Here is a 24702-nt window from a genome sequence, read left to right on the forward strand (position 1 = left end):
GCTTCTTCTGGGTCTTCCATGTGGGTGCAGCGGTCCAAGGACTTGGGCCATCTTCTGCTGCTTTCCCAGGTACATAAGCAGGGAGCTGGTTTGGAAATGGAGCAGCTGGGACTCAAACCGGTGCCCATATGGGATGCCAGTGCTGGCACTGGGAGTTTCACATTCACACTTTTGGCAAAAGTTACATCATCCCTTTCTGTAGCTGGCAGCATCTGTACTCATGACACCTTTTGCCACTCCTGAGACTGGCTATTTGTGCTTTTCCATGGATGAATTTCACCACTGGGTAGTCAATTTTATTATTTTGTTAACAATCAATTTGGGGCTTGAGGACGTCTTTTTATTTATTTGTTTATTTCTGCTTTTATCCTTACTTTGGAGCAAGAGTATGCTTTTACTTTTTTTTTTTTTGTTTTGTTTTTCTATTTGTACCTCTGAATTCTCAGCCTTCTTTTCACATGCTCATTTACGCCTAATCTATTCTAAGGATAGATTTAGCTTTCTCTTGGAAGTTTCCATATGTGATAAAGTTCAAGATGTTTCTAATTTCCATTATAATGTCTTTGTTGTCATTTTAGCAGCTTAATGCTTCTCTTTTGATTAAGAATTTCTGGTTATGTCTTGTTATTTAATTCTAGCATAAAGAATTTTAACAAATAATCCATGTAATTTCAACTTTTAAATTTGCTTAACTTGCTCTTGGCTTAGTATGTAGCCAATTTTCTGAAGTATTTTGAACATGTTTGAAAAGAATGTGTATGCAGTGCAGTGTTGTGTATGATCATAAATTTATTAACTTGTTCTGATTTCTCTTTCATGATTTGTTCTATCAAACTTTGAGAAACATAGCTAAACTCATCCCAATATGATTGTGAATTTGGACATTTCTCCTTTAAGTTCTTTAAATGTTGAGGTTAGTGGAGGGAAAAATGGAATGAATTTCAAAGAAGAAAAAGCTCACAACATTGTAAATATGAAGGCAGGAATGAAGATTAAAAAAGCAAACAGAAACAAAAACAATACAACCCTCAAGAGGGACCACACCATAAGGTGGATGTTCAAACCCAAACACAGTAGCCATAACACACTTAAATGGTTCATGGGCTCTAAGTACAGATGAACATTTGTCCAAACACGTTACAAGACCAGACCCAGCTGCGGGCTGTTCACCGGAGCCACATCTAAGATGCAAAGACACACAAGGGGCACGGCAAGTCTGTCCTGCCCGAGTGCCATGCTTCTGTTAAGAGGAAGCAAGGATCACTGGACATCACAGGCAGCCAGCTGTGGCCCTGGCACCACCCCCATTCCAGCCTCCCTGCCCTCAGACCCCTCAGTGGTGGCCTGGAGACATGAGGGTGGGGGGTGGGGCACTTCACTGCTTTTTTTCTTTTTTTTCAAAAGTGAATATTTGTGGCAGTGGACAGGACTGAGACCCAGGGACCCACTTCCTGAGTAATGGAGATAGCCACAGCTCAGGCAACTTCTTTCTATTCTATTCTGCGTTATGTCTCCTGAACTTATTATACAGCCTAATTGGATCTGGACTCCTGAATATCCTTGCCTGTGACAGCAGGCACAGGCGGTAAGGAGCTTGCTCAGTGGGGGAGGGCACTGCTGGGTGCTGGGTAGCCGTGCTGAGGAGGAAGACTCTCTTCCCAGCCATACAGTGAAAAGCTGTGCAGCAGGAGCAAGGTCCCAAACCACACCAAACTCCTTTTCCTCTGCATGCTGCATGGCTGGCATCGCAGCCACAAGGCAAAACTATCCTTCACCTACCACACACAGGTGTATGGTAGACCCCTCCCATGGACCCCAACACCTCCGTAAGGGAAATGGAGAAGGGAGTGGGAGGGGCCACAGGGAGGTCTTCTCGGCTCTGCTCCATAACCGAGTCCTAACCTCTTTCTATTGGCTCTAAAATGTGCCCCATGTTGCTTCCTGCATATTCTCTAAGGGAGCTGGGCTCATTCTCCTGAGTTCTTCAGGGCACTTCTGTTCTCTGCATCAGATGTAGCTGTGAGACTGTTCACTCCAAACACCCTACCCACCTGACCTCAGTAGTGCTGCTTCCATCACCTTGGCCCTTGATCTAGTCCTGAAACACTCTAACCTCCTGTTATCACCCGTCTGCCCTGCCTCCTCTCCAGTCTGCTCTGTGGAGACCTGGCTCCTCCCACCAGGGCAGCACAAAGACAGCTTCAGTTCTGGAGCCCCAGGCAAGGCTGTCTGGCCCACACTCACAAGGGAGGTGGAGCATAGGCCTTTGTGTGTCTCCAAAGGCGGGACTTTAGAGCCATACCAGGGCAAGCAGTGGCCCGCTGTCCTAGGCTTCCACAATAGCACACTAGATTCCCCAGAGCCCTGATGGCAGAGCTAAATGTGCCAGCCCATAGCTAAGCAGGCTTTCCCAGGCCCACGTGGTAAGACAGCTCAGTTCCTTAAAGATCTCTCAGATTAAATATGGAACTCAGGTTGAACTCAGCCTGAGGTAGAATGGCAGGCAGCCTGCTCCAGTGCACAGTCAACTGCTGGGAGCGGACAGCACAGAAGCAGGCCCAGTGACACTAGTCACAGCTTTTACAAGATGACCCCAAGGCCTGCCCAGTGTGTCATGGGCTGCGCCATACTCCCACCCCCACTTCATATATTGGAGTCCTAGGCCCAGAACCTCAGAACATGACCTGACTTGATAGAGTCTTTCTACAGGTAATCAAGTAACAGTGAATGCATGAGGGTGAACCCTAATTCAGGACAACTGGTGTCCCAGTACAAAGGGGCTGTGAGGTGACACATGTAGCAGATGCCTGTGAACACAAACATGGCCAGCTACAGCCGAGAGGACAGGCCCGGGGAGATCCCTCCCTCCCAGCCACAAAATCAACCCTGACAACACCTTGATTTTGACTTCTGGCCTCCAGAACTGACAAAAGAAAACATCGTCGTTGGATTCCTCAGCGTGTGCATTTTCCCAGGGAGTTGTTTGGGAAAGCTTTCCCCAGCCTTAGCTGAGCCCTGAGCCTTAGCAGCACGTTCCTGAATTCTCTCGCATGTGTCCGCAGGGGAGACACCATTGGCCGACCCATCCCCACTGTTCTACTGGCAAAACTCAGTCAACTGCACCCACCGTGGGCCCACGGAGTGTATGTTTTCAGGAGCCAAGGGCCTTTCCTTAGCAGCTAACTCTTTAATGTTAGAATCTACAGGGGTAAATCCAGCTGGGACCAAGGGGCAAAGTATTTCCAAAATGAGATCTGTGCCAGTATTTACTTCTGAGACCAGGGATGGCAGGTAGTGAAGAGTGCCCGCTTAGCTGCCCCACAGCAACAGGGGACACCCTGTGCATGTATATACATAACACACCTGTGAAGCTGGCCAGCTGGGGGAAGCAACATCCGATTGAACCTGAGCCAAGATAGCCACTCAGTGGCTGAGGAATGCACCCCCCTCCTGGTCCTCCTGAGCAGATACCACCCAGGGCCCGGCACAGTCAGGACACCAGGTGAGACTCCAGCAGTGGAAGGGCCAGGGGAGCAGGTGGTGAGGGAGACATGTCCCCAGGGAAAGCATGGCTAGGGTAGACATCCTGCAGGGCTAGACTGGTGAAGAACACAGTTAATGAGCCCCCCACCGTGGGTCCCTATGCTCACCACCCCACAGCTCCTCCTGGAGGGCTCTCTGTACACCCCCCAGCAGGCCGTTCAACTCCTTGGGCTGGCTTGAGATCCTGGTTGGTTCTGCATCTGCACTGGTGGCAGGAGAGGCCACCTGGGGAGGTAAGGCAACAGGCACTAAAGGGGGAGGGGGCACCTGGTGGCCCCCAGTATGTCTGAGGGGAGGGTGCCCAGTCAGCGCAGCATAGCAGCTGGGTGCTGAGGAGACAGGCTGCTGGGGTGGGCTGTGGTTGGGCCCAGAAGGCTCTGCAGGGGAAGCATCCGAAGGTAGCTGAGGCGCCAGGCGTACCCTCCCACGGGGGAGTCCTGGGGAATCGCCAGCCCTGCAGCCTTCTGTCTGCACCCGGAGGATCTTTGGTTTAGGCCTGGTGGGGCCTTTCTGTCTCCAGTAGGGCATATGTCTGCGACCAAGGCCATGGCCCCAGCGCGGTCCCTGGGGGAGGGTCCATGGCCAGGGAGCCTGGCCCTTTGACCCAGGGCCCCGTGGGCGCCTCCCCAGCCGATCCACTTGGGTCCTCATGTTGGCCACTTCCTGAGCCAGGCCTGCCAGGGCCGTAGCAAGCCGATCCAGCTTCTCCTCGAGGGCGGCACCGAGGTTGTGCAGCTCCTGCTGCAAGGGCTTCCCACAGTGGCACGCAGCTGGCAATGCAGGGGAGACGGCTGCCAGAGGGGGCAGCTCTGGCTGGGGAGACTCACTGTCCGGCTTGGGCTGGCCCCTGGGGAGCAGCCTCCCTTGGGTCCTGGCTGAAAGTAGAGCAAAGACCAGGTAAGGGGTCTTGGGATGTAAGGACCTTCCCCCTCCCTTCAGAGGTCCCCTGAACCAGTGTGTTAGGCATCCTCCCTTTCTAAGGCCTGGCTTCTAGAAGGGCAGGAAGGCGAGTTGAGCATGAGCATGTTATTACATCAAAACTGGCTGTCTCCTGGCTGTGCCCCAAGTTGATGGCAGGTCTTGACAGTGGTCTCCACTTTCTAGGAAACAATCACTGGATCCTTGTACTGCTGCTGGGACAAAACAGTGTGCCATGGCACCTACCCTGCTCCAGGGGTCAGTGAGAAGGCCCACAGCAGTGCCCCAATGCAAGGCCAAGGCCATGGGGGGCACTGGAGAAAGGGTCAGGAGGGTTCCCAGAGCCACTCAGCTCCCAGTGCTCTGGGTCATAAGCAAACCATGGGGCTTCATACTTTTCCTGCTCTGACTCTGTTCAGAAGGATTTTAAAAATTGAATTACTTTTTCAAAGTCACCTGACTTTTCAGCCCAAATTTCCCAGGATTGGCCTTGACTCCAAGCAGTGCTCACCAGGGAGTCTTGGCCCCGGTACCTGCCACTGTGAACCAGCTCAGCCTCAGAAAGGACACAGGGATCTGCTGCTCTTCCCCTGTTCCTCTGAGCCCCAGCTGTGGCTCTTCCCATCTCCTGTCACTAACTCTGGGGCTTCAAATGGAAGACACAATAAAGGCCGGAGTGGCCCACGCCTGAGTGCTGAGGCTAAGTGAGGATCTAGGGTGAGCCTGGAGACGCTGGGCCTGGCAGCTCCATCTGAGGGAGGGCCCCCAGCTCCCAGCCAGCCATGGAATCATCATTGCAGGCCACACTTCAAGTTCTTGGGGTAAGGCTGCTCCAGTATGACCTGGGCATGGGGTGTCACGCCCTCCCACCTGTCTCCACCATGGTTCCTCAGAGTGAGATGTGACACAGAGCCACAACTCTGGATGACCTGGGCCAGGCAGGGAACTCAACAGCACTGGGTCTGTTTTCTCATTTGTTTTCTAAAGTCCCCTCAAACCCCAAACTTTGGTTCTGGGACATTTCTTAATTTTTGCTTCTAAAAGGTGTGTCTGTGTGCTTTTATGAAAGTCCCAGCTGCTTCCTTAATAAAGCACTAAAATTATATATGCCACCTGAACAGCACAAAATGTTAAGATTTCTCCTACCCTTCTAACCCATGACCCAAACAATGGACTCAGAAGTGCTTCCCCAAGCTGGGCCGTGGTCCTGGTCTATGCAAAGAGCCACCAGCTCACCTGTAATACTGGGCCTTCTGTGCTCAGGCTCCAGGCCCCTGGGTTCTTCACCAGCCTCAGGCCTGGGCCTTTTCTCTAGCCTTGGGGCAGGGCAGGGACTCTCAGCTGCTCCTGCAGAAAGGGCACACAGAACTTTTTGTCAAACATCCTTTTGTTAGTCATTCTGACATGGGGGTCTTCGGATGTGGCCTCAAGAAACATGAAACTGTCAACTTTTAAATGGTTAATGACATGTAAGATGGCTGCCTCCAGTGGAATGGCCTGTGTGGCAAGGGTGTGCTTGCTGCACCTGCAGGAGAGGTGCACTGCAGCCTGAGAGCCTTCTGCAGCTCAGTAGTATGCCGCAGGATCCACGGGGAGGCGGCAGCTAAGAAACAGCTTCGATCTGCGAGTCACCCCACAGCAAGACTCCCCCAAAGATGTGCTGGGGCATCCCATGTGTGCTCAGTCCACTCTGCTATCTTTCAGTAGATCCACTGGGCAGTGAGAGACATGGAACAGTCAGGGCCTGCCCAAGGCAGAGGCCAGAACCAGTGGCAGGAGTGTTTTGGGGCAGGGCGGATGTTCCCTCCCTGGACAGTTTCCCCAGCTCAGTCCTTACTTCCGACTCTTCCTTCTCTGGCACTGCTGGGGGCACCAGGCTGGCAGTTGCTGTCTTCTCTCTCTGGCAACTGGGACCTGCCTTCCGTCACCTCTTCTGCTCTTCCTCCTAGGAGCAAATGCTGGGTCATAGCTTGGATGGAGAAGTGAGGCTTGGGGCTGCAGGCAGCATTTCTTTATGGGACAGCCACCAAAAAAATTCTCCCAGGTAGGGAACTTTCACTTCTGATTTTGTTTTGTTGTTACTGATTGCCAAGTTTTTAACATATACATTATTATACCTATACTTACATATGTGTTTGCATATGTGTATATGTATGTATCATTAAGGGTATATACAACATATGTACCAAGTGGACTCCCCACCCTGTCAATGTTCCAGGGCTCTGCTGTTGGACATAGCTGATATTGCAGGGACCCAAAGTCCAACAAACGCAGAGGACATTCTGGGGAGAGCCAGGCAAAGCGAAGAGTGGAATGCAGAGAATCAGCCTGCAGTCCTGGCTCACTGGGGTCCCCGCTCCTAGGAGATCCCAGGCTCACCTGCACTGACGTTGCTGCAGCTTTGGGGTTCTGTTCTCCCGGGGGCTTCACCAGGACTGCTGCCACTGCTGCCAGCAGGGGCCCTACCAGGGCTTGGGGACAAAGGGACAGGATGCCTACAGCTGGGAAGGCGGTCCCTCTCTGGCATCGTAAAGAAAGCTGGCATCAGAACTGTGACCGGTGGGTACCCTGGAGCTCAGCACCCTCTTCCAGCCACCCCCAGCCTCACCCTGGCTCACCCTGCAGGGGCTGCTGCCAGACCTCAGGCTCCAGCCTCAGGTCTTCTCCGTCAGAGCTGCTCAGGCTGGAGCTGGAGCTAGGGCTGGGGCTGGGGCCAGGGCCAGCCAAGCAGGCAAAGCGCAAGGGCCTCACTGGCAAGATCTCCCGCAGAGAGGTCTCCAGGCAGTGCAGTGGGGAGGGTCTGGTGGGTGCCCCTGTGCAAACGACAATGAGGGAGCCCACTGTCCAGCCGATAACAGCCAGGAGGACTCAGCTTTAGTGAGCGGGGTATATAGAACAGGTTCCTTTCTGCTAGCCTACAGCTCCCATGGTCACTAGAATGCCCCGAACAATTACTTTTTGTCCTTAGAGATGGGAAGAAGTGAAGCTGGAGCTTGGCCAGGATGTGGCCAGGTCCCTGGGCACCCTGGAAAAATACTTTCCAGAGGTCTGAGGTCCCTGGAAGCCACTAGTGGTCAGGTTTCAGCCAGGCCTTGGGTCTTACAAGCCAGGAACCCCTCCCCAATTCAGGGATGGCCAGGCTGAGCCTGGTGGGAAGGTGAGGATAACCACTCACAACTAGGTCATCCTCCCAGCCCCCAGTGGCTGACCCAGGAACTCTGCTGCAGTTACCTATGAGGCAGCTGCACAAAGAGGGAGACCCCCCTCAACCACAGGGAGGATGGCCACTGGAGAAACCCAATGGTGCACAAACAGTCTTCTTCCCATTCCCTCCTTGTCAGTACTCTGGGTCACTTTATCTTCCTCTTTAGCACACCTCAGCTTCCATCCTCTGGGGAAGGAATGTGAGACAGGGAAGTAACAGAAGACCAGAGAGAGAGAGAAATCTATTTCTCTATCAAAAACTTTAACTGCAATGAAAATATGCCAGTAAATACTGAGAGTGGAGGTCAGCTCACCATCTTGGAGCCACCTCTCAGGTCCTGGCCTGGCGGTCCTGTGGTCTTTGAGCCCTCGCTGGTGGCAGGCAGGGATGCAGCTGGAAGAGAAGGCCTGTGGGCTGGCCAGATGGAGGCTCCTGGCGGGTACTTCTCCCCCACCCTGCCCGGGATGGGCTGGCTCACAGGCCTCGCCCCTCAGTCCTGTTTCAATGAGAAGCCAAGAGGCCTGTTAGCCCCTGGATCTTGTGCTAGCACAGTACTGACACAATTGGGGGTCTTAGGCACAAAAGTGATGGTTGTGGGAATCATCTACCCAGATATTTTCCCAGGAGCCTGCCCAAATCCTCCAGGATCTCTTTATTCGCACACCTAGCTACATGGTCTCCCAGGAGCCCCACAGCTATGTGGAGCTGCCACGGCCAGGGTGAAGATGCTCAGCTGACACTTGGCTCAGGCCTGGACCCTGGAGCACAGATGGAGGCACTGGGGCAGCCCCACCCCAGACGTGAACTATCACTCCCACACCAGCCAGCCTGCACCTGCACTGAGTGGATCAGCTGGCTTTCTGGCCTCAGATGAGTCTCTGCCCATGCCTGTTTCCAGAGCATCTTCTGAGTTCAAGTGTGGATCTGCCTTTTGGGCTGCCGGGGGTAGCAGTGTTGGAGCCACTTTGTCCTAGTCCCTGACACCCGCAGTGGCCGCTGTGTTACCTTCCTTGTCTGCTGCCCAGTTCCTGAGTTCCATTCTCCTTGGTCCCCTGTCTGCTGCTGAGGAGCAGGGCCAGGCAGGCTGTGGCCTGGGCACAGGTATTTCTTTGAGACAGTTCTCTAGACCCTGGAGTGGGGAGCTTCCCAGTGGGCTTCCTGTGAAGATCAAATATTTGCATTCTTGGATGGCTATAGCTTGGGCTCTGCAAACTTCAGGAGCCCTCAAGCCCACCTAACACAAGGTACCTCATCAGCTCTGGTTTCAGCAATCCCAGAGCAGCTTCTGGCACAGGCACGACACTGACTCAGGCCCGAGACTTGGTGGGCAGGAGGCCACACATCCTTTCCTTGCTGGACTCCAAAACAGGTGGGCTCACTCACCTTTCCTGGGCCACTGTCCCTGGTTTCCCACAGGGCTTCCAAAATCCAGGTCCCCATCAGTGCTGCTGGCAGAGGAGAAGCCGGTGGGGGTGCCTCGGGGGCCTGAGGGCCGGGCAGGGCCTTCTCTCACACAGCCCCGTGGGGCCAGATGCAGAAGAGGTTCCTTGGTTACCTCTGCAAGGAACAGCACAGCTGGAGTCAGAGGACAGCCCTCTGAGGAACAGGCCCATGAGCCCTGGAATGGACAGGCATCAGGAGGTCCTGCCCGAGGCGTCACCTACTGGGGTTTCCCAGGGCATGGATTATAAGCCCACAGTGCATCAACCCACATTCCCCATGGTCAGTACCCTATGGCCAGAGAATTCTGAGAGGGGAGCAGGGCAGGAAGTTGCTAAATGGTTTTCAGTAAATTTGGGGAACTGTTAGGGGGTGGGCATGAAGGAGAGGCTGGAGGGAAGATGACTTAGCATTGTCCTCAGCAGCCCCCTCAACCAGTGCTGTTGTATGCAGGGACAAACACCACCCCACGCCCATGGATATTTACCTTCACTATGTGATCCGTGAGGACGCAGCTCGGGCTTCCGAGACCCAGGGTCTCCTGGTTGGGGGCTCTGGGACCAAGAGGCGGCCAGTGGCTGGGGAAGGGACGACACACTTGGGGGAATGCCCTTCAGACAGGCCTCCAGGGCTTCCAGAGGTGAGCTTGAGGCCCTGCCAGCTGGGACAGGAGAGACCACCCTGTTACCATCTCTCGCATGCCCCAGCCATGCCTCTCAGCTCCTTTAGCCTGCCTTTTGTCAGCGTGACGAGCATGCACCAGGCTCTAGGGAACCTGTCAGGCAGGAAACCCTCCTTTGGGGGATTTCTGGTCTGCTCTCTGCTCCTCTGGAATGAATGAAGAAAGATGTCCCTAGGCCCAAGGAGAGGGTAGGAAGAATCACGTGTTCAGTTTTTAAAACAGAGGGATGCCTGGGTAAGGACCTAGATTGAGGAGCAGGTGGACTCAGGGGGGTGTCACTGCTTGGCAAGAAAGGTCAGGGACAGCCTCCTGGGCAGGCAGGCAGGCAGGCAGGCAGGCACCTCTTCCTGATGGGATGGCAGAGCCTTATCCAGGGCCTGAGTCCTACAAGAGAGGAGCAGATGACTCATGACTCACCTTGAGCCACGGGGCCCCAGTAGGGTGCTCGGACCCCTCTGGTGTCTCTGGAGGTAGAGAGGCTGGGAATCTGCATGGTAAGCTGGCAGGATGTGGGCACTGGCGGACTCTGGGTCCAGCTGTCTTCCATCTTCACCACAGCGAGCACACTGCCAGAGCCAGGACCAGGGTGGGGAGGCGGTGTCTGGTGATGTCCAGGCCCTGTGGGAAGGTGGCCACCAGGAAGGCCAGGTTTCAGGCCTGATCTCAGCTTCAGTCTCATGGGACCTTTATAGGGTTAGGAAGGGCTTTCCAGACGCCTCTGCCTCCGTGGCAGTCACCAGCTTAAGGTACAGTCACTTCTCTCTCAGTAGCACAGAACCAAATCACACTCTTCCTGCTGCCCAGGTCCCTCTGGGGTGTCTCCTGAAGATCCACTGAGGCCCTGAGTCTGCACCAGTGAGCACCAGATCCGATTTTTCTCATGGCCAGCACTAGGTCAACCTGGGTCAACTCACTTTCTCTTTATTTAGTTCTGAGAAGCTGACATGCATAGAAATGGTACCAAGCCCAAACACAAGAATGCCCAAGTCACAGTTATGCCCTAGGCTAGATCCCTCCTATTCCCTGGTCTCCCCTGCTATATCCCATCACCATCTCTTCCTCCCTTATGGAAGCTTCAGTTCCTATTCTGAAAGCCATCTGGGAAAACTGTCAAGTAGTGATTGGCCATTTCCTAGACGCCTCGCTCCATCTACACAGTGGAACCAGCCTCTGGTTCCTGACCAGCTACTGATGCTGGGCTTCGAGCAGGGAGAAAGGAATGGGTACGTAGGGAATGGGTGGGGTGTGGGGGCTCTCCCAGCGCAGTGAGTGGCCTTTACCTCCGGAAGTCCTTTTCCAGGCCCCTGGCTCCTCTTGCGGCTGTGGGTCCCTTGCTCGAGAGGGGTTGGGATGCCTGCCCCGGGCCTCTGGGATCTCCTTCAGGCAGTTCAGCAGGCCCTGGAGGGGACAGTCCCCTGATGCTGTCTCCGTTTTTACTAGAGGAAAAAGGAACATGTTTCTGTTTGACTCTGTGTTCTCAGTCTTCATAACAAAGAAGGGACAACCCTTGTGGGCAGTTAAAGAGGATTTAGAGCCAGAAAAACAGGAATGGGGGTAGTCTCATGCCCCGCTGAAAAGTGCCTGTCCGCACTCCCAGAACTGAAAGGCTGAAAGGAGAGACAGCAGAGCACTAGAGTGTCCTTGAGGCAAGCAGAGGGGGAAGGAAGGGACCTGCAGGCTGGACTGGCACATGGTTCCTGGGGTCTTGAGCAGAACTTACATTTGGGGAGCACAGGGCTTTCACGTTCTCTCTCTCTCATACACACACACACACACACACCCCCACACACACATACACACACGGAGCATGGTATTCTGGGTAAGCTCACTATGACCCTGAGGTGAGAAAATTGGGATTGGGCAGCCTTGTACATCCCTGCCCCCACCCCCGGCCCTGATCCAGAGCCCATTCTGAGTGCCTCACCAATATCGGCACAAATGACACTGGCATGCCACATCTCCTCTGCCCACTGTTCCCTTTAGGAAGGGCACACACCACAGAGGGAAGCAGGGCCAAGTCTGTTTCTGGTTTTCTCTCTCAGTGACCAAGTACTGCCTTCAAGACAGCCACCTGGCTTCAAAACATGACCCTTGTGCCATCCTTAAGGGAGACATTTTGGGGCCACAAGACAGCAATGCAGGCTGTCCGGGGCTTCCGAGACCCGATGCCCAGTGCTCACCTGGCCAGGGCAGGCTGGCAGGCCCCAGCTCCACTTTGGTCAGCTTCGAGGAGACCAGGCTGGGGGGAGGAGGCAGTGGTTTTGGTGCCACCTCAGGGTGCTGGGGCCTGGGCACAGGGATTTCTTTCTGACTGCTGATGAGGCCCTGTAACGGGCTGCTCCCAGGAGAGGTTCCTGTAGTACATGCAAGGTTGCCAAGGTCAGCCGTGAGACCTGCAACAGCGTCTCAGGTTTCAGGGAGGCTGAGATTTGTGATCACGAGAACAGGTAAGGACTACCTTGAGGGTGTCACAGGGCCAGTATGGAGAGTGACACAACCTCCTCGCACAAGCTAAACATACCACCCCATCACACACCTCCCCATTGCGCCCTGTCTCAGGAACTCCAGCCTCTCACCTGCCCCTGGGGTGCCTCTGTGGCTCTTCCTCCTGCTGGGGCTACAGGTAGGAGGGCTGGGCTCCCCAGTTGGAGATCCTGGGCTTTCCTTCCCTGTAGACCATGGTTTATTGACAGTTTCTGCTGCAGGAGAGGACAAAGTCTTTGTAGTCCTGGCTCCAGACTGTGGGTTCACTCAGATCTGGTTTCCACAGAGGGCAGGCTTCTCTAGCTCCCCAAGTCTCTGCAGGGCAGCCAAGTCTTAAGAACTTGGAGTTGTGGTGGGGCCAGCTTATAGAGGGACTTACTCCAGAAGGGCTGAGGGCCTTCCCCGGTTCCCTTCTGGTTTAACTGTCAACACCAAAACTGCTCATCTGAACAGATGCTGTCTTTGAATTTGGTTCAGCAGGTGATGCTGACAGCCATAGCATCTACAGTCCAATCTCACACTCACACATTTTGTTGAAGGCCAGAGAATGTGCCAGGTGATATCTTAAATCATAGGAATGCCAATTATACTTCATAATAACTCAAAATATTTTAAAAAAACATTGATGAATGCAAAATATGTAAAAACAATTTAAACAAATGAAACCCCTGTGGTCTGCTATTAGGGTTGCTCTGATGAGAAGGTCTGGGAAGCAGTCCAGGTGGACACAGGGGCCTGCAGGATGCTCACCCAGGTGCACAGAACTCAGGGACTGGGGCTGGCTGCAAGGATGGGTGGGAACCAAGCCCCATACCATGTCTTCCTGGTCCACAGACCAGACACTGAGCTTGTTGTCCTATTCCCTGCAGAGCTCTGTCTTTATTTAGTAATGGAGCAAACTGAGTCCTAGAGAAAATGAAGAGGCCACAGGCTCCAAGTCCTTCTACTCAGGGCCCTAGAAATGTTGGTTTTCTCTGTCCTTGCTGGGTAAGACTCACGGATGGGGAGGGGGCTTCCCTGCCCCCTGTCTCCGAGGAGGCCACTGGAGGATGAGCTGCCACTGGGCGTGGTGGCCAGGCTCTGCCAATCACTGGGGCTGTCCGGAAGGCAGCTGAGCTGGCTTTGGAGAGGACAGTTGTCTACTGCCACAGCTGCTGCTGTAAGAGGTAGACACCAAAAACTGGTAAGATGTCCCTGGAACTGCCACAATGTGGACCCTTCCTTGCCACATTGCTCTAACTATGACCAAAATGTCAGTAATGTGTGCACTATCACCAGTGAGCACTGAAACATTTATAGCCAAATTCACAAAACAGAAAGCAGCAGCTCTCCAGGCACATGCCCACCAGGCTGTGCCTCTGCCCATACTTTCTACTTCATTCACCGTCAACTGAGTGGGGCTAGAGGGATAGCCAGGAGCACACAGGGAGCAGTGACTTGTAAAAAGGACAGTCAGTGAGGTAGGAAGCACACAGGGCTGAGAGGAGACCAGGTCCTCACTTGCCACTCACACAAGGCATGGCTTCTCTTTCTTCCTCATCTGTGAAACAGGGACTCACACACATGGCCCTCACCTGCCATGCAGGGCACAAGGAGACAGGGTGGGGTCACCGGGGGTAGCTGGATCTATGTGGAAACCACTGTGGGCAAGTCAGAGCTTCTTTCTCACCCATTGTACCCCAGATGCTCAAGGGACAGGCACACAGCCAGGCATCAGGAACTGCTGGTAACTCTGCCTCCCTACACATGCCTGGGATCTGGCAGGGGCCACAGGCATAGTGCTGTGGACTGGAACTTCACCTGTGCAGTGCAGATGCTGTCCTGGCTAACTTACCTTCGGAACTTGCTCCATCCCCATCCAGGCTGGCTCCTCGGCTCTCAGGGCTGTCCACAGTACCCTTGACTTCTCTGAACAAGAACTCTGGAATCTCCTTCACCAGCTGCACCAGGGCCGTAAGGTGCAAGCTATGCTGGGGTTTTCCTCCTATGGAGAAGTCATAGTGAGTCCTGTGCCCTGCGTCTGCTCAGCAGGATTTGCGTGCCCTGCGTCTCACACATTCCTCCCAGCCCTAGCAGCTGCCAGGGGCAGCCCATGTCCTATGAGATACAGAGGGCATCTGTTATAATAAGGTTGGGTAATGTGCTTCTTCTATGCTCTGCTATTGCTTATGTCTCCTCCTTTTGTGGATGTGGAGTGGAACAGTGACTGCAGAGTCCTGACTAGGCTGGGACAGTCTCTGAGTTGTAAGGAAGCCAGGAATTCCAGATTTCAGCAAGTACGTTAAGGAGTCAACAGGACAGAAGGAGTTAGCTTGATGTCTTAGGGCCATTATAAGAAGACTGATGACTAGCCATGAGTGATTGACAACCCCACCATATGCTCTTCTTGCAGGGATAACATAGGAGTGTGGGAATGTAGTGGACTCTTCCTTCAATAACCAAAACTTAACTGTCACCACATATATCCTCCTTTGATTTCTGATGCATGAAATAAAGTTGCCTTGTTTAAACCAGACTCAAAGCACACACTCACTTGTAAAAAAAAAATGTATAAAGCTTGTAATAATGACTAGAAGCTCGTGAGGCAGCCTGCTTAGCCTGCCTGTGCACATACACCCTAAGACTTTTGGATAAACTCTAACTTTGCTTTGGCAACCAGACTCTGATGAACTCCAGCAACACTGCCCTCGCCTCTCCTTCAAGGGAATGTCAATGAGGGCTGTCTCCACATCCTCCATCTGGCCTTTGGTCTTCCCTTTACCCCATAACTTCCAGGCTTTGCCTGGTCTTGGTCCTGTGGACATTTGGGAGCTGCTGGCTGGCTCTGTAGAGGTGTTCAGATAAGGATTCAGGTGGTGGCTAGGGGGTGGGGAGTGCTTTCCAGGGTGACCCCAGGTTTCTTCAGAGCATTTTGCATGTATAACATACATGTAAGAGGCTCTGAGGTCAGAGGGGTGAGGGGTGAGAATCAGGGAGTATTGGGCTGGGGAAGCACAACAGTGGGGAGGGCACTGGACAAACAGGTTAAGGTCACAGGAATCTTGCCCCGGGGCTGAGGACTAAGTAGGAGAGAAGGCCTAAAGCTGCTAAGGACTTACCCTGGGGGCCTCCCCTAGCAAGAGGCTCTTGTCCTTTATCAGCACGTTCCCCTCCCCCTATTGCTCTTCCAGGCTCCATAGGTGACAGGAAAGCAGAGAGGGGGAGCAGCTCAGCTGTCCCTGAGAAGAAAAGAGGGGACAGTCTCCCTGGGACTGGAGGGGACTCTGCCCTCCCAGTCACATCTTTATGTGCACATTTGTATGGTCACCCAAACTCAAAAGACCCTCAGAGGCCACTATGCATGCCCACAGGACTGTACCCAGAACCCTACAGGGGTACACAGAAACTGCACTGCCTTGCCCAGTCCTGAGCTCTCTGACAGTCTCTGGCACTGTCCATCCCACAGATGACAGACTAAGGTCCAGCGAGTCCTGGGATCCCGTGGGGGCTCAGCACCTTGGGATGGGGCTCTGGCCTCCCTCCCTCCCACATCCACCCCTGGCTGCTGCCTCCTGTCCCAGGGGAGGCCCAGCAGTTCCTTACCCACAGATACCAGAGTCTCGTAGTTCTCACGCATCACCTCTCGGTAGAACTCCCTCTGCCTCTCCTCCAGGAGCCGCCACTCCTCCTCAGAGAACCTCACGGCCAAGTCCTTGAAGGTGATGGTCACCTGTGGGTACAGTCTCCAGGGGGGTTGGCTGGCCCCATGCCGGTGAGGCCCAGCCCAGCTGTCCCTCAGCTTGTTGGCCTGCCGTTTTTCCCAGCAGACACTGGCAGGTGGCAGAGCAGTGAACACAGGTGGAGGCCTGACACACAGGAGCAGCAGGAATGGGTCCCAGGGATAGCGTTGGGGATGAGCTGGGTGCCCCAGAAAGACATGCTGAGGTTCTAAACCCTGGTCATGTGAATGCAACCTTATTTGGAAAACAGGCAATGGCAGATGTAGTTAAGATGAGGTCACAGTTCTAAGTAGTGTGGTCCCTTCATTCAGGTGACCAGGGCCTTTATGAAAAGAGACTCAGAGATGGAAACACAGGAAGAGGGAGGCAGAGATGGGAGCAACACTATCAGAAGTCGGAAGAGGCAAGGATCCTGCCCTCAAGCCTTTAGCATGAGTGCGGCCTTGCCAATACCTTGATTTTGGACCTCTGGCCTCCAGAACCATGGGAGAATCAATTTATGCTGTCTTTGAATCACCTGGTTTGTGGCAGTGTGTTATGGCAGCCACAGGAAACTAATGTGACAGCCTCATGCCCATGACCACTGAGCTCAAGCAAAAGTCAATCCCAGCAAGCCCTATTTACCATGTTAGAGAGTTAATAAAAGCAAACTTCCCTTTGAATCCCCGGGATCCTAGCAATGTGGCATTAAAGGAAACAAAAGAAAAAACGCCTTACCAATAAAATCAGTATTAGGTTGAGTATTCTTTACTGGAAATGCTTGGGACTAGGAATGTTCTAAATTCTGGAATATCTGTATATACATCATGAGAAATCTGAGGGAGGGAACCCACGTATATTCATGAAATTCATTTATGTTTTATAGATACCATACACACACAGCCTGAAAGTAATTTCTTGTAGTATTTTTAGTGCACCCTGTGTTTTGACTGTGACCCAGCACATGAGGTCAGGTTTATAAAAGGGCACTCAGAAAATTTTGAAAAAATTTGGATTTCAGATTTTTGGATTGGGGATGCTCAGCCTGTATAACAAAGAAAAAACAAACACTACACACACACACACACACACACACACATGTATATATATGAGTATATATGTATGTATATGCATATATGTATATCTATGTATATATACTTTATTTATTTATTCGACAGATTTAGACAGTGAGAGGGACAGAGAGAAAGGTCTTGCTTCCGTTGGTTCACCCCCAGTGGCTGCTAAGGCCAGAGCTACGCTGATCCAAAGCCAGGAGCCAGGTGCTTCCTCCTGGTCTCCCATGGGGGTACAGGAGCCCAAGCACTTGGGCCATCCTCCACTGCCTTCCAAGGCCACAGCAGAGAGCTGGACTGGAAGAGGAGCAACTGGGACTAGAACCCAGCACCCCTATGGGATGCTGGTACCGCAGGCAGAGGATTAACCAACTGAGCCATGATGCTGGCCCATGTATATATATATACATACACACATATATATTTTTTAGCATAGATGATACAATAGTAATCAAACAAATCAAATGTTTATATTATTCTTCCACGTACTGTCCAGAGAAGCAATAAAAATCTCAAAGAGCCTTGCAGGTCTAGGGAATTCAAGTTTTCCCTCACTAGGACAGACAGGTAGATGGTAAACAAGCAGGAATCCCAGGCCTGTCCCTCTGGCCCATGTTTGCTTGATCCTCAGATTCCATTTCTATGGCCACAGCTCTTCCATAGGCCCCTGGCTGGCTGGCTGGCTAGCTCGCAGGCTTTTGCTGGGCTGGGCTCAGATGAGTCCAGGTCTTGCCTGCCTTAGAAGCTCCACCTGTTCCGAGTCACCCCACCGGGGCCAGCTATAGTCATCTCCACTGCCATGACCTATGGCATCATCATCAGACTCCTGTAGCACTTCCCCTCAGAGACCCTGTAGCACATAAGCACTAAGCACAATGGGAGGTGACACCGCTGAAGTCATTCTGGCCCCAGTCCTGCCTTTCCTACCTTGCCACATCACCCTCACTCCTCGCCCCTTGCCCCTTGCTGCTTGGAGCTGTGAATGTCTCAGAGAAGTGCTCAGAAGAAAGCACTGGAAAGCTGATTCTTCCATGCCCTGTACTCCTATCTTCTAAACTCACTGCCTACTAACTCACAGTTTTTTCAAGAAAAAAGCAACATTTTTGTCTGAGATTCTTTTTTTTCTTTTTAAAAATTACTTATTTATTTGAAAGGCAGAGTTACAGAAAGAGAAGGGGAGAGACAGAGAGAGAAAGGGAGAGAGAGAAAGAGGGAGAGAGAGCGAGAGATCTTCCATCTGCTGGTTTACTCCCCATATGGCCACAGTGGCTGGGGCAAGGCCAGGCCAAAGCCAGCAGCTTCATCCTGGTCTCCCATTTGGGTGCAGGGACCCAAGCACTTGGGCCACCTTCCACTGTGTTTCCCAGGCCATTAGCAGGGAGCTGGATGGGAAGTGGAGCAGCAAGGACACGAACTGGCACACATACAAGATGCTGGCGTTGCACGTGGTGGCTTTACCTGTTATGCCACACTGCCAGCCCCCTAAGATCCCTTTTTTTTTTTTAAACTTTTATTTAATGAATATAAATTTCCAAAGTACAGCTTATGGATTACAATGTCTTCCCCCCTATAACTTCCCTCCCACCCGCAACCCTCCCCTTTCCTGCTCCCTCTCCCCTTCCATTCATATCAAGATCCATTTTCAATTCTCTTTATATACAGAAGATCAGTTTAGCATATATTAAGTAAAGATTTCAACAGTTTGCACCCACATAGAAACACAAAGTGAAAAATACTGTTTGAGTACTAGTTATAGCATTAAATCACAATGTACAGCACATTAAGGACAGAGATCCTACATGAGGAGCGAGTGCACAGTGACTCCTGTTGTTGACTTAAAAAATTGACACTCTTATTTATGGCATCAGTAATCATCCCAGGCTCTTGTCTGAGTTGCCAAGGCTATGGAAGCCTTTTGAGTTCACTGACTCTGATCATATTTAGACAAGGTCGTAGTCAAAGTGTAAGTTCTCTCCTCCCTTCAGAGAAAGGTACTTCCTTCTTTGATGACCTGTTCTTTCCACTGGGATCTCACTTGCGGAGATCTTTCATTTAGGTCTTTTTTTTTTTTTTTTTTTTTTTTTTTTTGCCAGAGTGTCTTGGCTTTCCATGCCTGAAATACTCTCATGGGCTTTTCAGCCAGATCTGCATGCCTTAAAGGCTGATTCTGAGGCCAGAGTGCTGTTTAGGACATCCGCCATTCTATGAGTCTGCTGTGTATCTCGCTTCCCATGTTGGATCGTTCTCTCCCTTTATTATTCTATCAGTTAGTATTTTCAGACACTAGTTTTGTTTATGTGATCCCTTTGACTCTTACTCCTATCATTATGATCAATTGTGAACAGAAATTGATCACTTGGACTAATGAGATGGCATTGGTACATGCCACCTTGATGGGATTGAATTGGAATCCCCTGGTATTTTATTTATTTGAAAGAGTTATAGAGAGGTACAGACAGAGTGAGATCTTCCATCAGATGCTGGTACACTCCCCAAATGGCTGAAGAGCTGGAGCTGAGCCCATCTGAAGCCAAGAGCCAGAAACTTCTGGGTCTTCCATGTGGGTGCAGAGGCCCAAGGACTTGGGCCATCCTCCGCTGCTTTTAGCAAGGAGCTGGATCGGAAGTGGAGCAGCTGGGACTTGAACCAGTTCCCATATTGGATACTGGCACTGCAGGCCGGGGCTTTAACGCACTGTGCCACTTTGCCACAGTGCCAGCCCCAGCCCTAAGATTCTTTAAAAACATTATACGGCGGACTTTAAAACAATCATAGGATCCTAAAAATTATCAGCATCTGACAGGTATGAATTTCAAATTATGGCCAGAATTAACTTTGTGTGAATTAAGCAAAGAGAATGTGAATTATGGGAAGGGGCTTTCTGGTTTAGTAATAAATGCTAATCCCCTTATTTGTAAGACAGAATTATTATAGAAAAAGAAAACATTCCTAATCTACTGCCTTGTTTTATCTACTCAAGCCGCTGATTTTAAAAACTGTCACTGCTACTAGATGGCAACCTTGTCACCCACTCACTGCCACGTTCTCTGCCTGCCACCCTGTGACAGCTGACAGTTGCACCACGCAGTCACACCCACTTGCACTCTGCTCTCCTTCTGAAGGGGTCAGAACCCATCAACACGCCCTGCTAGGGGCTTGCTTGTTGTCCAGAGGTCAAGAGGCCATGGGCAGGCAGATGCACTTCCTACCACCTCCACATCTGGGCAGGCAGCCCAGTGTCCCTCTGTCAAGAATGGTCTCAGACACCCTCTACAATGCTCTGAGAGCCTTTTACCCTTCTTCCTCACCTTGGACAGATCCATGCAGCCAACAGCAGAGTCTATGCCAAAGATCTAGGAGGGCACATCTGAGACTGCTCTACTGGAAAGTCCCACTTGGAAGGTGGGGCCAAGACTGGCATCTGGGAGCATGGATTTCCGGAGGCTTTCCACACTTCTCTAGATGAGACAGTCACCGTGCCTGGTTTGTTTCCTGAGCCTCTGCTTTCCTTCTGGGAGTCTGGAATGTCAGCACGTGCTAAGCAGAGGGTGTCTGTGTGACTATCCCCCAGGAACAACCCTGAGCACTGATTCTCAGTGAGCTTCCCCAGTCCCCAGTAGAACAACATGGCACTCGTGTTGCCACAATCCCATGTTGGAAGAATTAAAAGGATCTATGGGACCCTAGAAAACTTGCCCATGGTTTCCTTAGATGCTGTCCTCCATCCTCCATACCTTGTCCCTTTGCTGAATTTGCTGTGTATCCTCTCACTGTGATAAACCTTAGCCAGGAACACAACTACCCACTGTGTGCTCTGAGTCCCTAGTGAATCTCTAAATCCTGGATGGTGCTGGGGCCTTGACACAGGGCCATCTCAGTCCCCCCACCATGCTGGTTACTCCATCCCTCCCCTGAGGTCTACGTGTACTCTCCGCTATCCCTTTTTCCTTTTTTCCCTTCTGTAGTCATCTCCCCACCAGCACTGAGGCTTGGGAACCACAGGGACTGGCAGAACAGGAAAAGACCCCAGGTTGTCAGCGCCTCAGCATCCTGGAAATGAGTCAACCTCCCTGACCCCCGACTACAGTGATTGACTTGGGCAAAGGCACAGACATGTACAACCCAACCCCCGTCATGCTGACCTAGTAGGGTAGCTGAGGCAGCCTGAAGGGCTGGAACCAGATCAATAGCACCATAGTCTGCCCAAAGAAAGGGAGTGCCAAATGCAAAGGAACCGTTTTGCAAACCAAGTCCGGAGAAGGGCACTGGTGTCCTAGCTTTGATTGTGAGTGCTCTGTGCTCACCATGGGGCTCCACCTTGCCAGGTGTCAAGTTCGGCCAGCAAATGTCCAAGCTCACCAGGCAGCTTCCCATTAGTGCAAGCATTTAGGTTCTATAGGTGCTGTAGTTTGTGTCCCCCAAAGTTCACATGCTGGACACTTAATCACCAGTGAGAGGTGATTATGTCATGGGGGCCAGGCCCTTATGAACAGCTTAGTGCTGCCTATCAAGGGAGTGGGTTCCTAATAAAAGGATGAGTTGGGTCTTTCTGTTCCCTCTCTTGTGCATACTCTCTTGTTTTTCCATCTTCCACAAGGGAATGACACAGCAAGAAGATCCCTGCCAAATGCTGGCACCTTGATCTTGAACCTCCTAGCCTCTAGAACTACAAGAACTAAATCTCTGTTCTTTATAAATTAACCAGCACACAACAAACAAGACTTAATCAATCACCATATATTTCCAGCCTTACTGTCAGATGTATTTTTCACTGTAAAGTAACCAAGTGGCTTATTCTGTGTCTTAGTTGGTTTTCTGTTGCTACAATAGAATACCTGGAACTGGAGAACTTATACAGAAAACAGACTTCTTACAGTTCCAGAGAGCTCAGGGTTTTTTTTTTTTTATTTTTTATTTTAAAATTTTTTTGTGCTATAAGCATGAGTAATTTTATTAACATATTTTGAAACATATCCCAAACTTCTAGAATTCTGTAACATATAATAACATACAATGGGAAATGCTCAGTTTTAAAACAAGACCATGCCCTTGGTAACCCATGAATCCATGAGTCTGTTCTAAGGGTACAACCCTCATGACTGAATCACCTCTCAAAGGTTCTACCTTTCAAATATCACTGACGCTTGACTTTGGGAATTAAGTTTCCAACGCATTGTGTTTGGGGAACACATTCAAACACAGCATTCTGATTTCATCTATTGCTATCTCTGTGAGTTTGGTTAGTATCAGCTGATACCCCCGAGAACCATAACCTAGGGGTGCACTAGTCTATATCAGGCACTATACCTCTAAGAGTTCCACCCCAAACACACCCCAACGAAGCCAGTAAGATGACACACACCAGGCGGGCACTGCAGGCTCATCTTTCCCTTGCCTCCTGGTAGATTAGCACAGGGCAGAAAAGGAAGGTCCTCTAGGGAAGAGCACACTGACTCCAGTGACTGCTACACCACAGCAGTTAAGATGCCCTGGACACACAGACGGGGTTGCAGCATTGGTGGTTTATGGCTTCACCTCAGGTGCCAGGTGGCCAGAATTCTAACCTCAGTTTTGTTTCATATTAGTTATGGGACCAAATTACTCAACCTACTCGGACCTGAGCAACCGTGTCTTACAGTGTTGGGATCCTAGCAACCAACCTCACAGGAATGTTGTGAAGATGAAATGAATTAATACAGGAAAAGGGCTTGGAACCAATGCTGGGTCGTATAAAATGGCTATGCTTAGTATCACCCCAGACAGCTCCCCCCAACACACACACAGTGCTCCTGGCTCCCAGGGCCTCTTTATCTCCAGGCTAAATATATCCAGCTCTTTTAGACATCTGGAAGAGATGCTTTCTAGGCCTCTCACCATCTCAGCCTGCAGACAAACTTTTCTGTGACAAAGTTCTCATGAAATGCCAATGGGCAATGATTGGCCAGGGTAAATGCTTCTGTCAGTGGCCTCCTCTACCAGAAAAGATGCAGGAAGAGTGAGTGTGTGTGTGTGTGTGAGGGTGTGTAGCACCAAGTGTGAATGTGTAAGCATCTATCCTTAGGAGGAGGAAAGCCAGCAACGACTCACTATTCACGCCCATCCTTCTCAGGCTTTCCTTGGCCTTGCTACCTCGATCCAACAGGAGACAAGCTTTCTGGACTGCCCCAAGACTATTCTAGCCTGGCAGCCTCCTAAAACACTCAGTGACCACAGTCCCGTCCATCTCTCAGGGTCCTCCAAGTCTAGACCCACACTCCCAGTGCAGCCTGCTGCCCTCACCTACAGGCTGCCAGGCGTCACGGTGACAGTGGAATGGAGGTCTTCTCTGCTCCTCTCCATCTGACTGCTTTGCCACTCCTGGCCACCATGAAGCTACATGGTGTGAGGATGCAGCCATCTCTGAGGGTCACATCTGGCAGATGGGGGTGGGCAATCCCTTGGTTACAGAACAGGAAGCCATGGTATAAGCGGGTCTTAGGATGGGGCCAGTGGGCATATCTGAGCAGGGTGTCCCTGGGCTGCTTCGCTGTACAACTGCAGCTGCAAAGGTGACTGTCTCTGCCCAGCAATATCCAACTATCCTGGTTTCTGCCTCCTCCCAGGATGCCTGTGGGGCACTCACGACGCCAAGGTTCTGTCACAGCACCTGCTCTTCCTGGCCACACACTGCCCACCAACCAGAGCATTTACAGATGCCTGAGGCTGGTCAAAGTTCACACACACTACAGTTGGAGAACTGGCTCCAGGTGCCCACTCAGAAGAACACACAGCAGCTGCCGGTGGGCACCATCACCAGTATTCCTGGCATCTTCACAGCCTACACACAACTCAGCGCACACTGTGCCCATGCTATGACAGCAGATGGGCTCTCCCTCTAGCATTCGGATGTACACACCTCACCAGGACCAAACCTGGACCTGTTTTAGCTTCTATTTCTCCCCACTTCCATGTCGGCTTCCCTCGCATCCAGGTTCTGACCATGAATAAAAGTAGTCGATTTACCCCTTCCCCTGAGGCCTCTTGCACAACTCTCTCAGGAAAACTTGTAAGGAAGAGGACACACAGAGACGGAGCGATCCTTAACCCAAAGGAACACGTTTCCCCGGTGGGAAGGGGGCACTCGAGGTTTGCGTGTCCTGGGAGGGGGCGGGGAAAGCGGGCAGTGGGGGAGGGGGTGGCCCGAGGACCTGGACTTCTTGGTACGAAGCCCAAAGCATCAGCCCGGCCTGGCTGGGCACAGCGGATCCCAGAGTTAGTGGGTCCCGGCTCTTTCCCGCCCCCGTCGTCCCAGGGAGCCGCACTGCGCAGATCAGACGGGTCGAGGCGTCCCTCCGTCAGCGCGACCTCCCCGGCTCGCCTTACCTGGCGCGCCATGGCGGGACTCAGTCTCCCGGCCGCTCTTCGGCTGACCCAGTTTCCGGCGCGGGCCCAGACGCCTTCGCCCGCTCCAAGCCCGCAGGCTGCGCCGGGACACACAGCAGCGGTGGCCCGGCTCGGCGCGGGGGGCGGGTTGGGGAGCTCTGGCCTCAAGGGAGGGGCAGGGGAGGCGCAGCCGGACCCGCCCCGAACCTCGCCGAGCCCGCCCCCAGCGCTTCGCATCCCTGGAGGGGTGGTCCCGCTTCCGCCCGGAGCCCTGGACTTCGGCAGCTGTGACTGCGC

The 24702-nt window shown here is 52.1% G+C and overlaps 1 protein-coding gene and 1 long non-coding RNA gene across 11 annotated transcripts in view; one reads left to right on the top strand and one right to left on the bottom strand.

Moving 5' to 3' along the window:
- The window catches only part of LOC103345540 (uncharacterized), a 31718-nt gene that overhangs the window by 3144 nt on the left and 3872 nt on the right, over positions 1-24702 (top strand). The window lies entirely within an intron of this gene.
- KRABD3 (KRAB domain containing 3) lies at positions 770-24700 on the bottom strand. Of its 10 annotated transcripts, none has more exons than XM_008250096.5 (18): positions 24406-24700; positions 15855-15981; positions 15371-15490; positions 14107-14256; positions 13271-13429; positions 12365-12487; positions 11969-12142; positions 11069-11224; positions 10206-10406; positions 9594-9767; positions 9050-9223; positions 8672-8824; positions 7980-8162; positions 7080-7274; positions 6841-6981; positions 6299-6406; positions 5698-5808; positions 770-4418 (listed from the first exon to the last, which is right to left on the bottom strand). In XM_008250096.5, exons 1-18 carry the CDS (start codon positions 24640-24642, stop codon positions 3616-3618), a joined length of 3489 nt encoding a protein of 1162 aa, XP_008248318.3. In that variant the 5' UTR covers positions 24643-24700; the 3' UTR covers positions 770-3615. The 10 variants fall into 10 exon arrangements, 9 of the variants coding, with proteins under 9 accessions (XP_008248318.3, XP_008248319.3, XP_051692950.3 ...); XM_008250097.5 differs by having other exon boundaries at positions 12365-12484; positions 24406-24698; XM_051836990.3 differs by having other exon boundaries at positions 15855-15994; positions 24406-24545.

Source organism: Oryctolagus cuniculus, chromosome 7, assembly GCF_051225735.1.
Source record: "Oryctolagus cuniculus isolate XC-2025 breed Fujian yellow rabbit chromosome 7, ASM5122573v1, whole genome shotgun sequence".
Lineage (NCBI taxonomy): Eukaryota > Metazoa > Chordata > Mammalia > Lagomorpha > Leporidae > Oryctolagus > Oryctolagus cuniculus.

What these genes read in the sequence shown, in the direction of transcription:
- KRABD3 (XM_008250096.5), bottom strand. Translation starts at nt 24,642, where the DNA reads ATGCGAAGCGCTGGGGGCGGGCTCGGCGAGGTTCGGGGCGGGTCCGGC. An exon ending in GTCCCGCCATGGCGCGCCAG is followed by an intron (nt 15,982 to 24,405) that starts GTAAGGCGAGCC and finishes CTGTACCCACAG; the next exon opens with GTGACCATCACCTTCAAGGA. An exon ending in CAGAAGGCCCAGTATTACAG is followed by an intron (nt 4,419 to 5,697) that starts GTGAGCTGGTGG and finishes CTCTACTTTCAG; the next exon opens with CCAGGACCCAAGGGAGGCTG.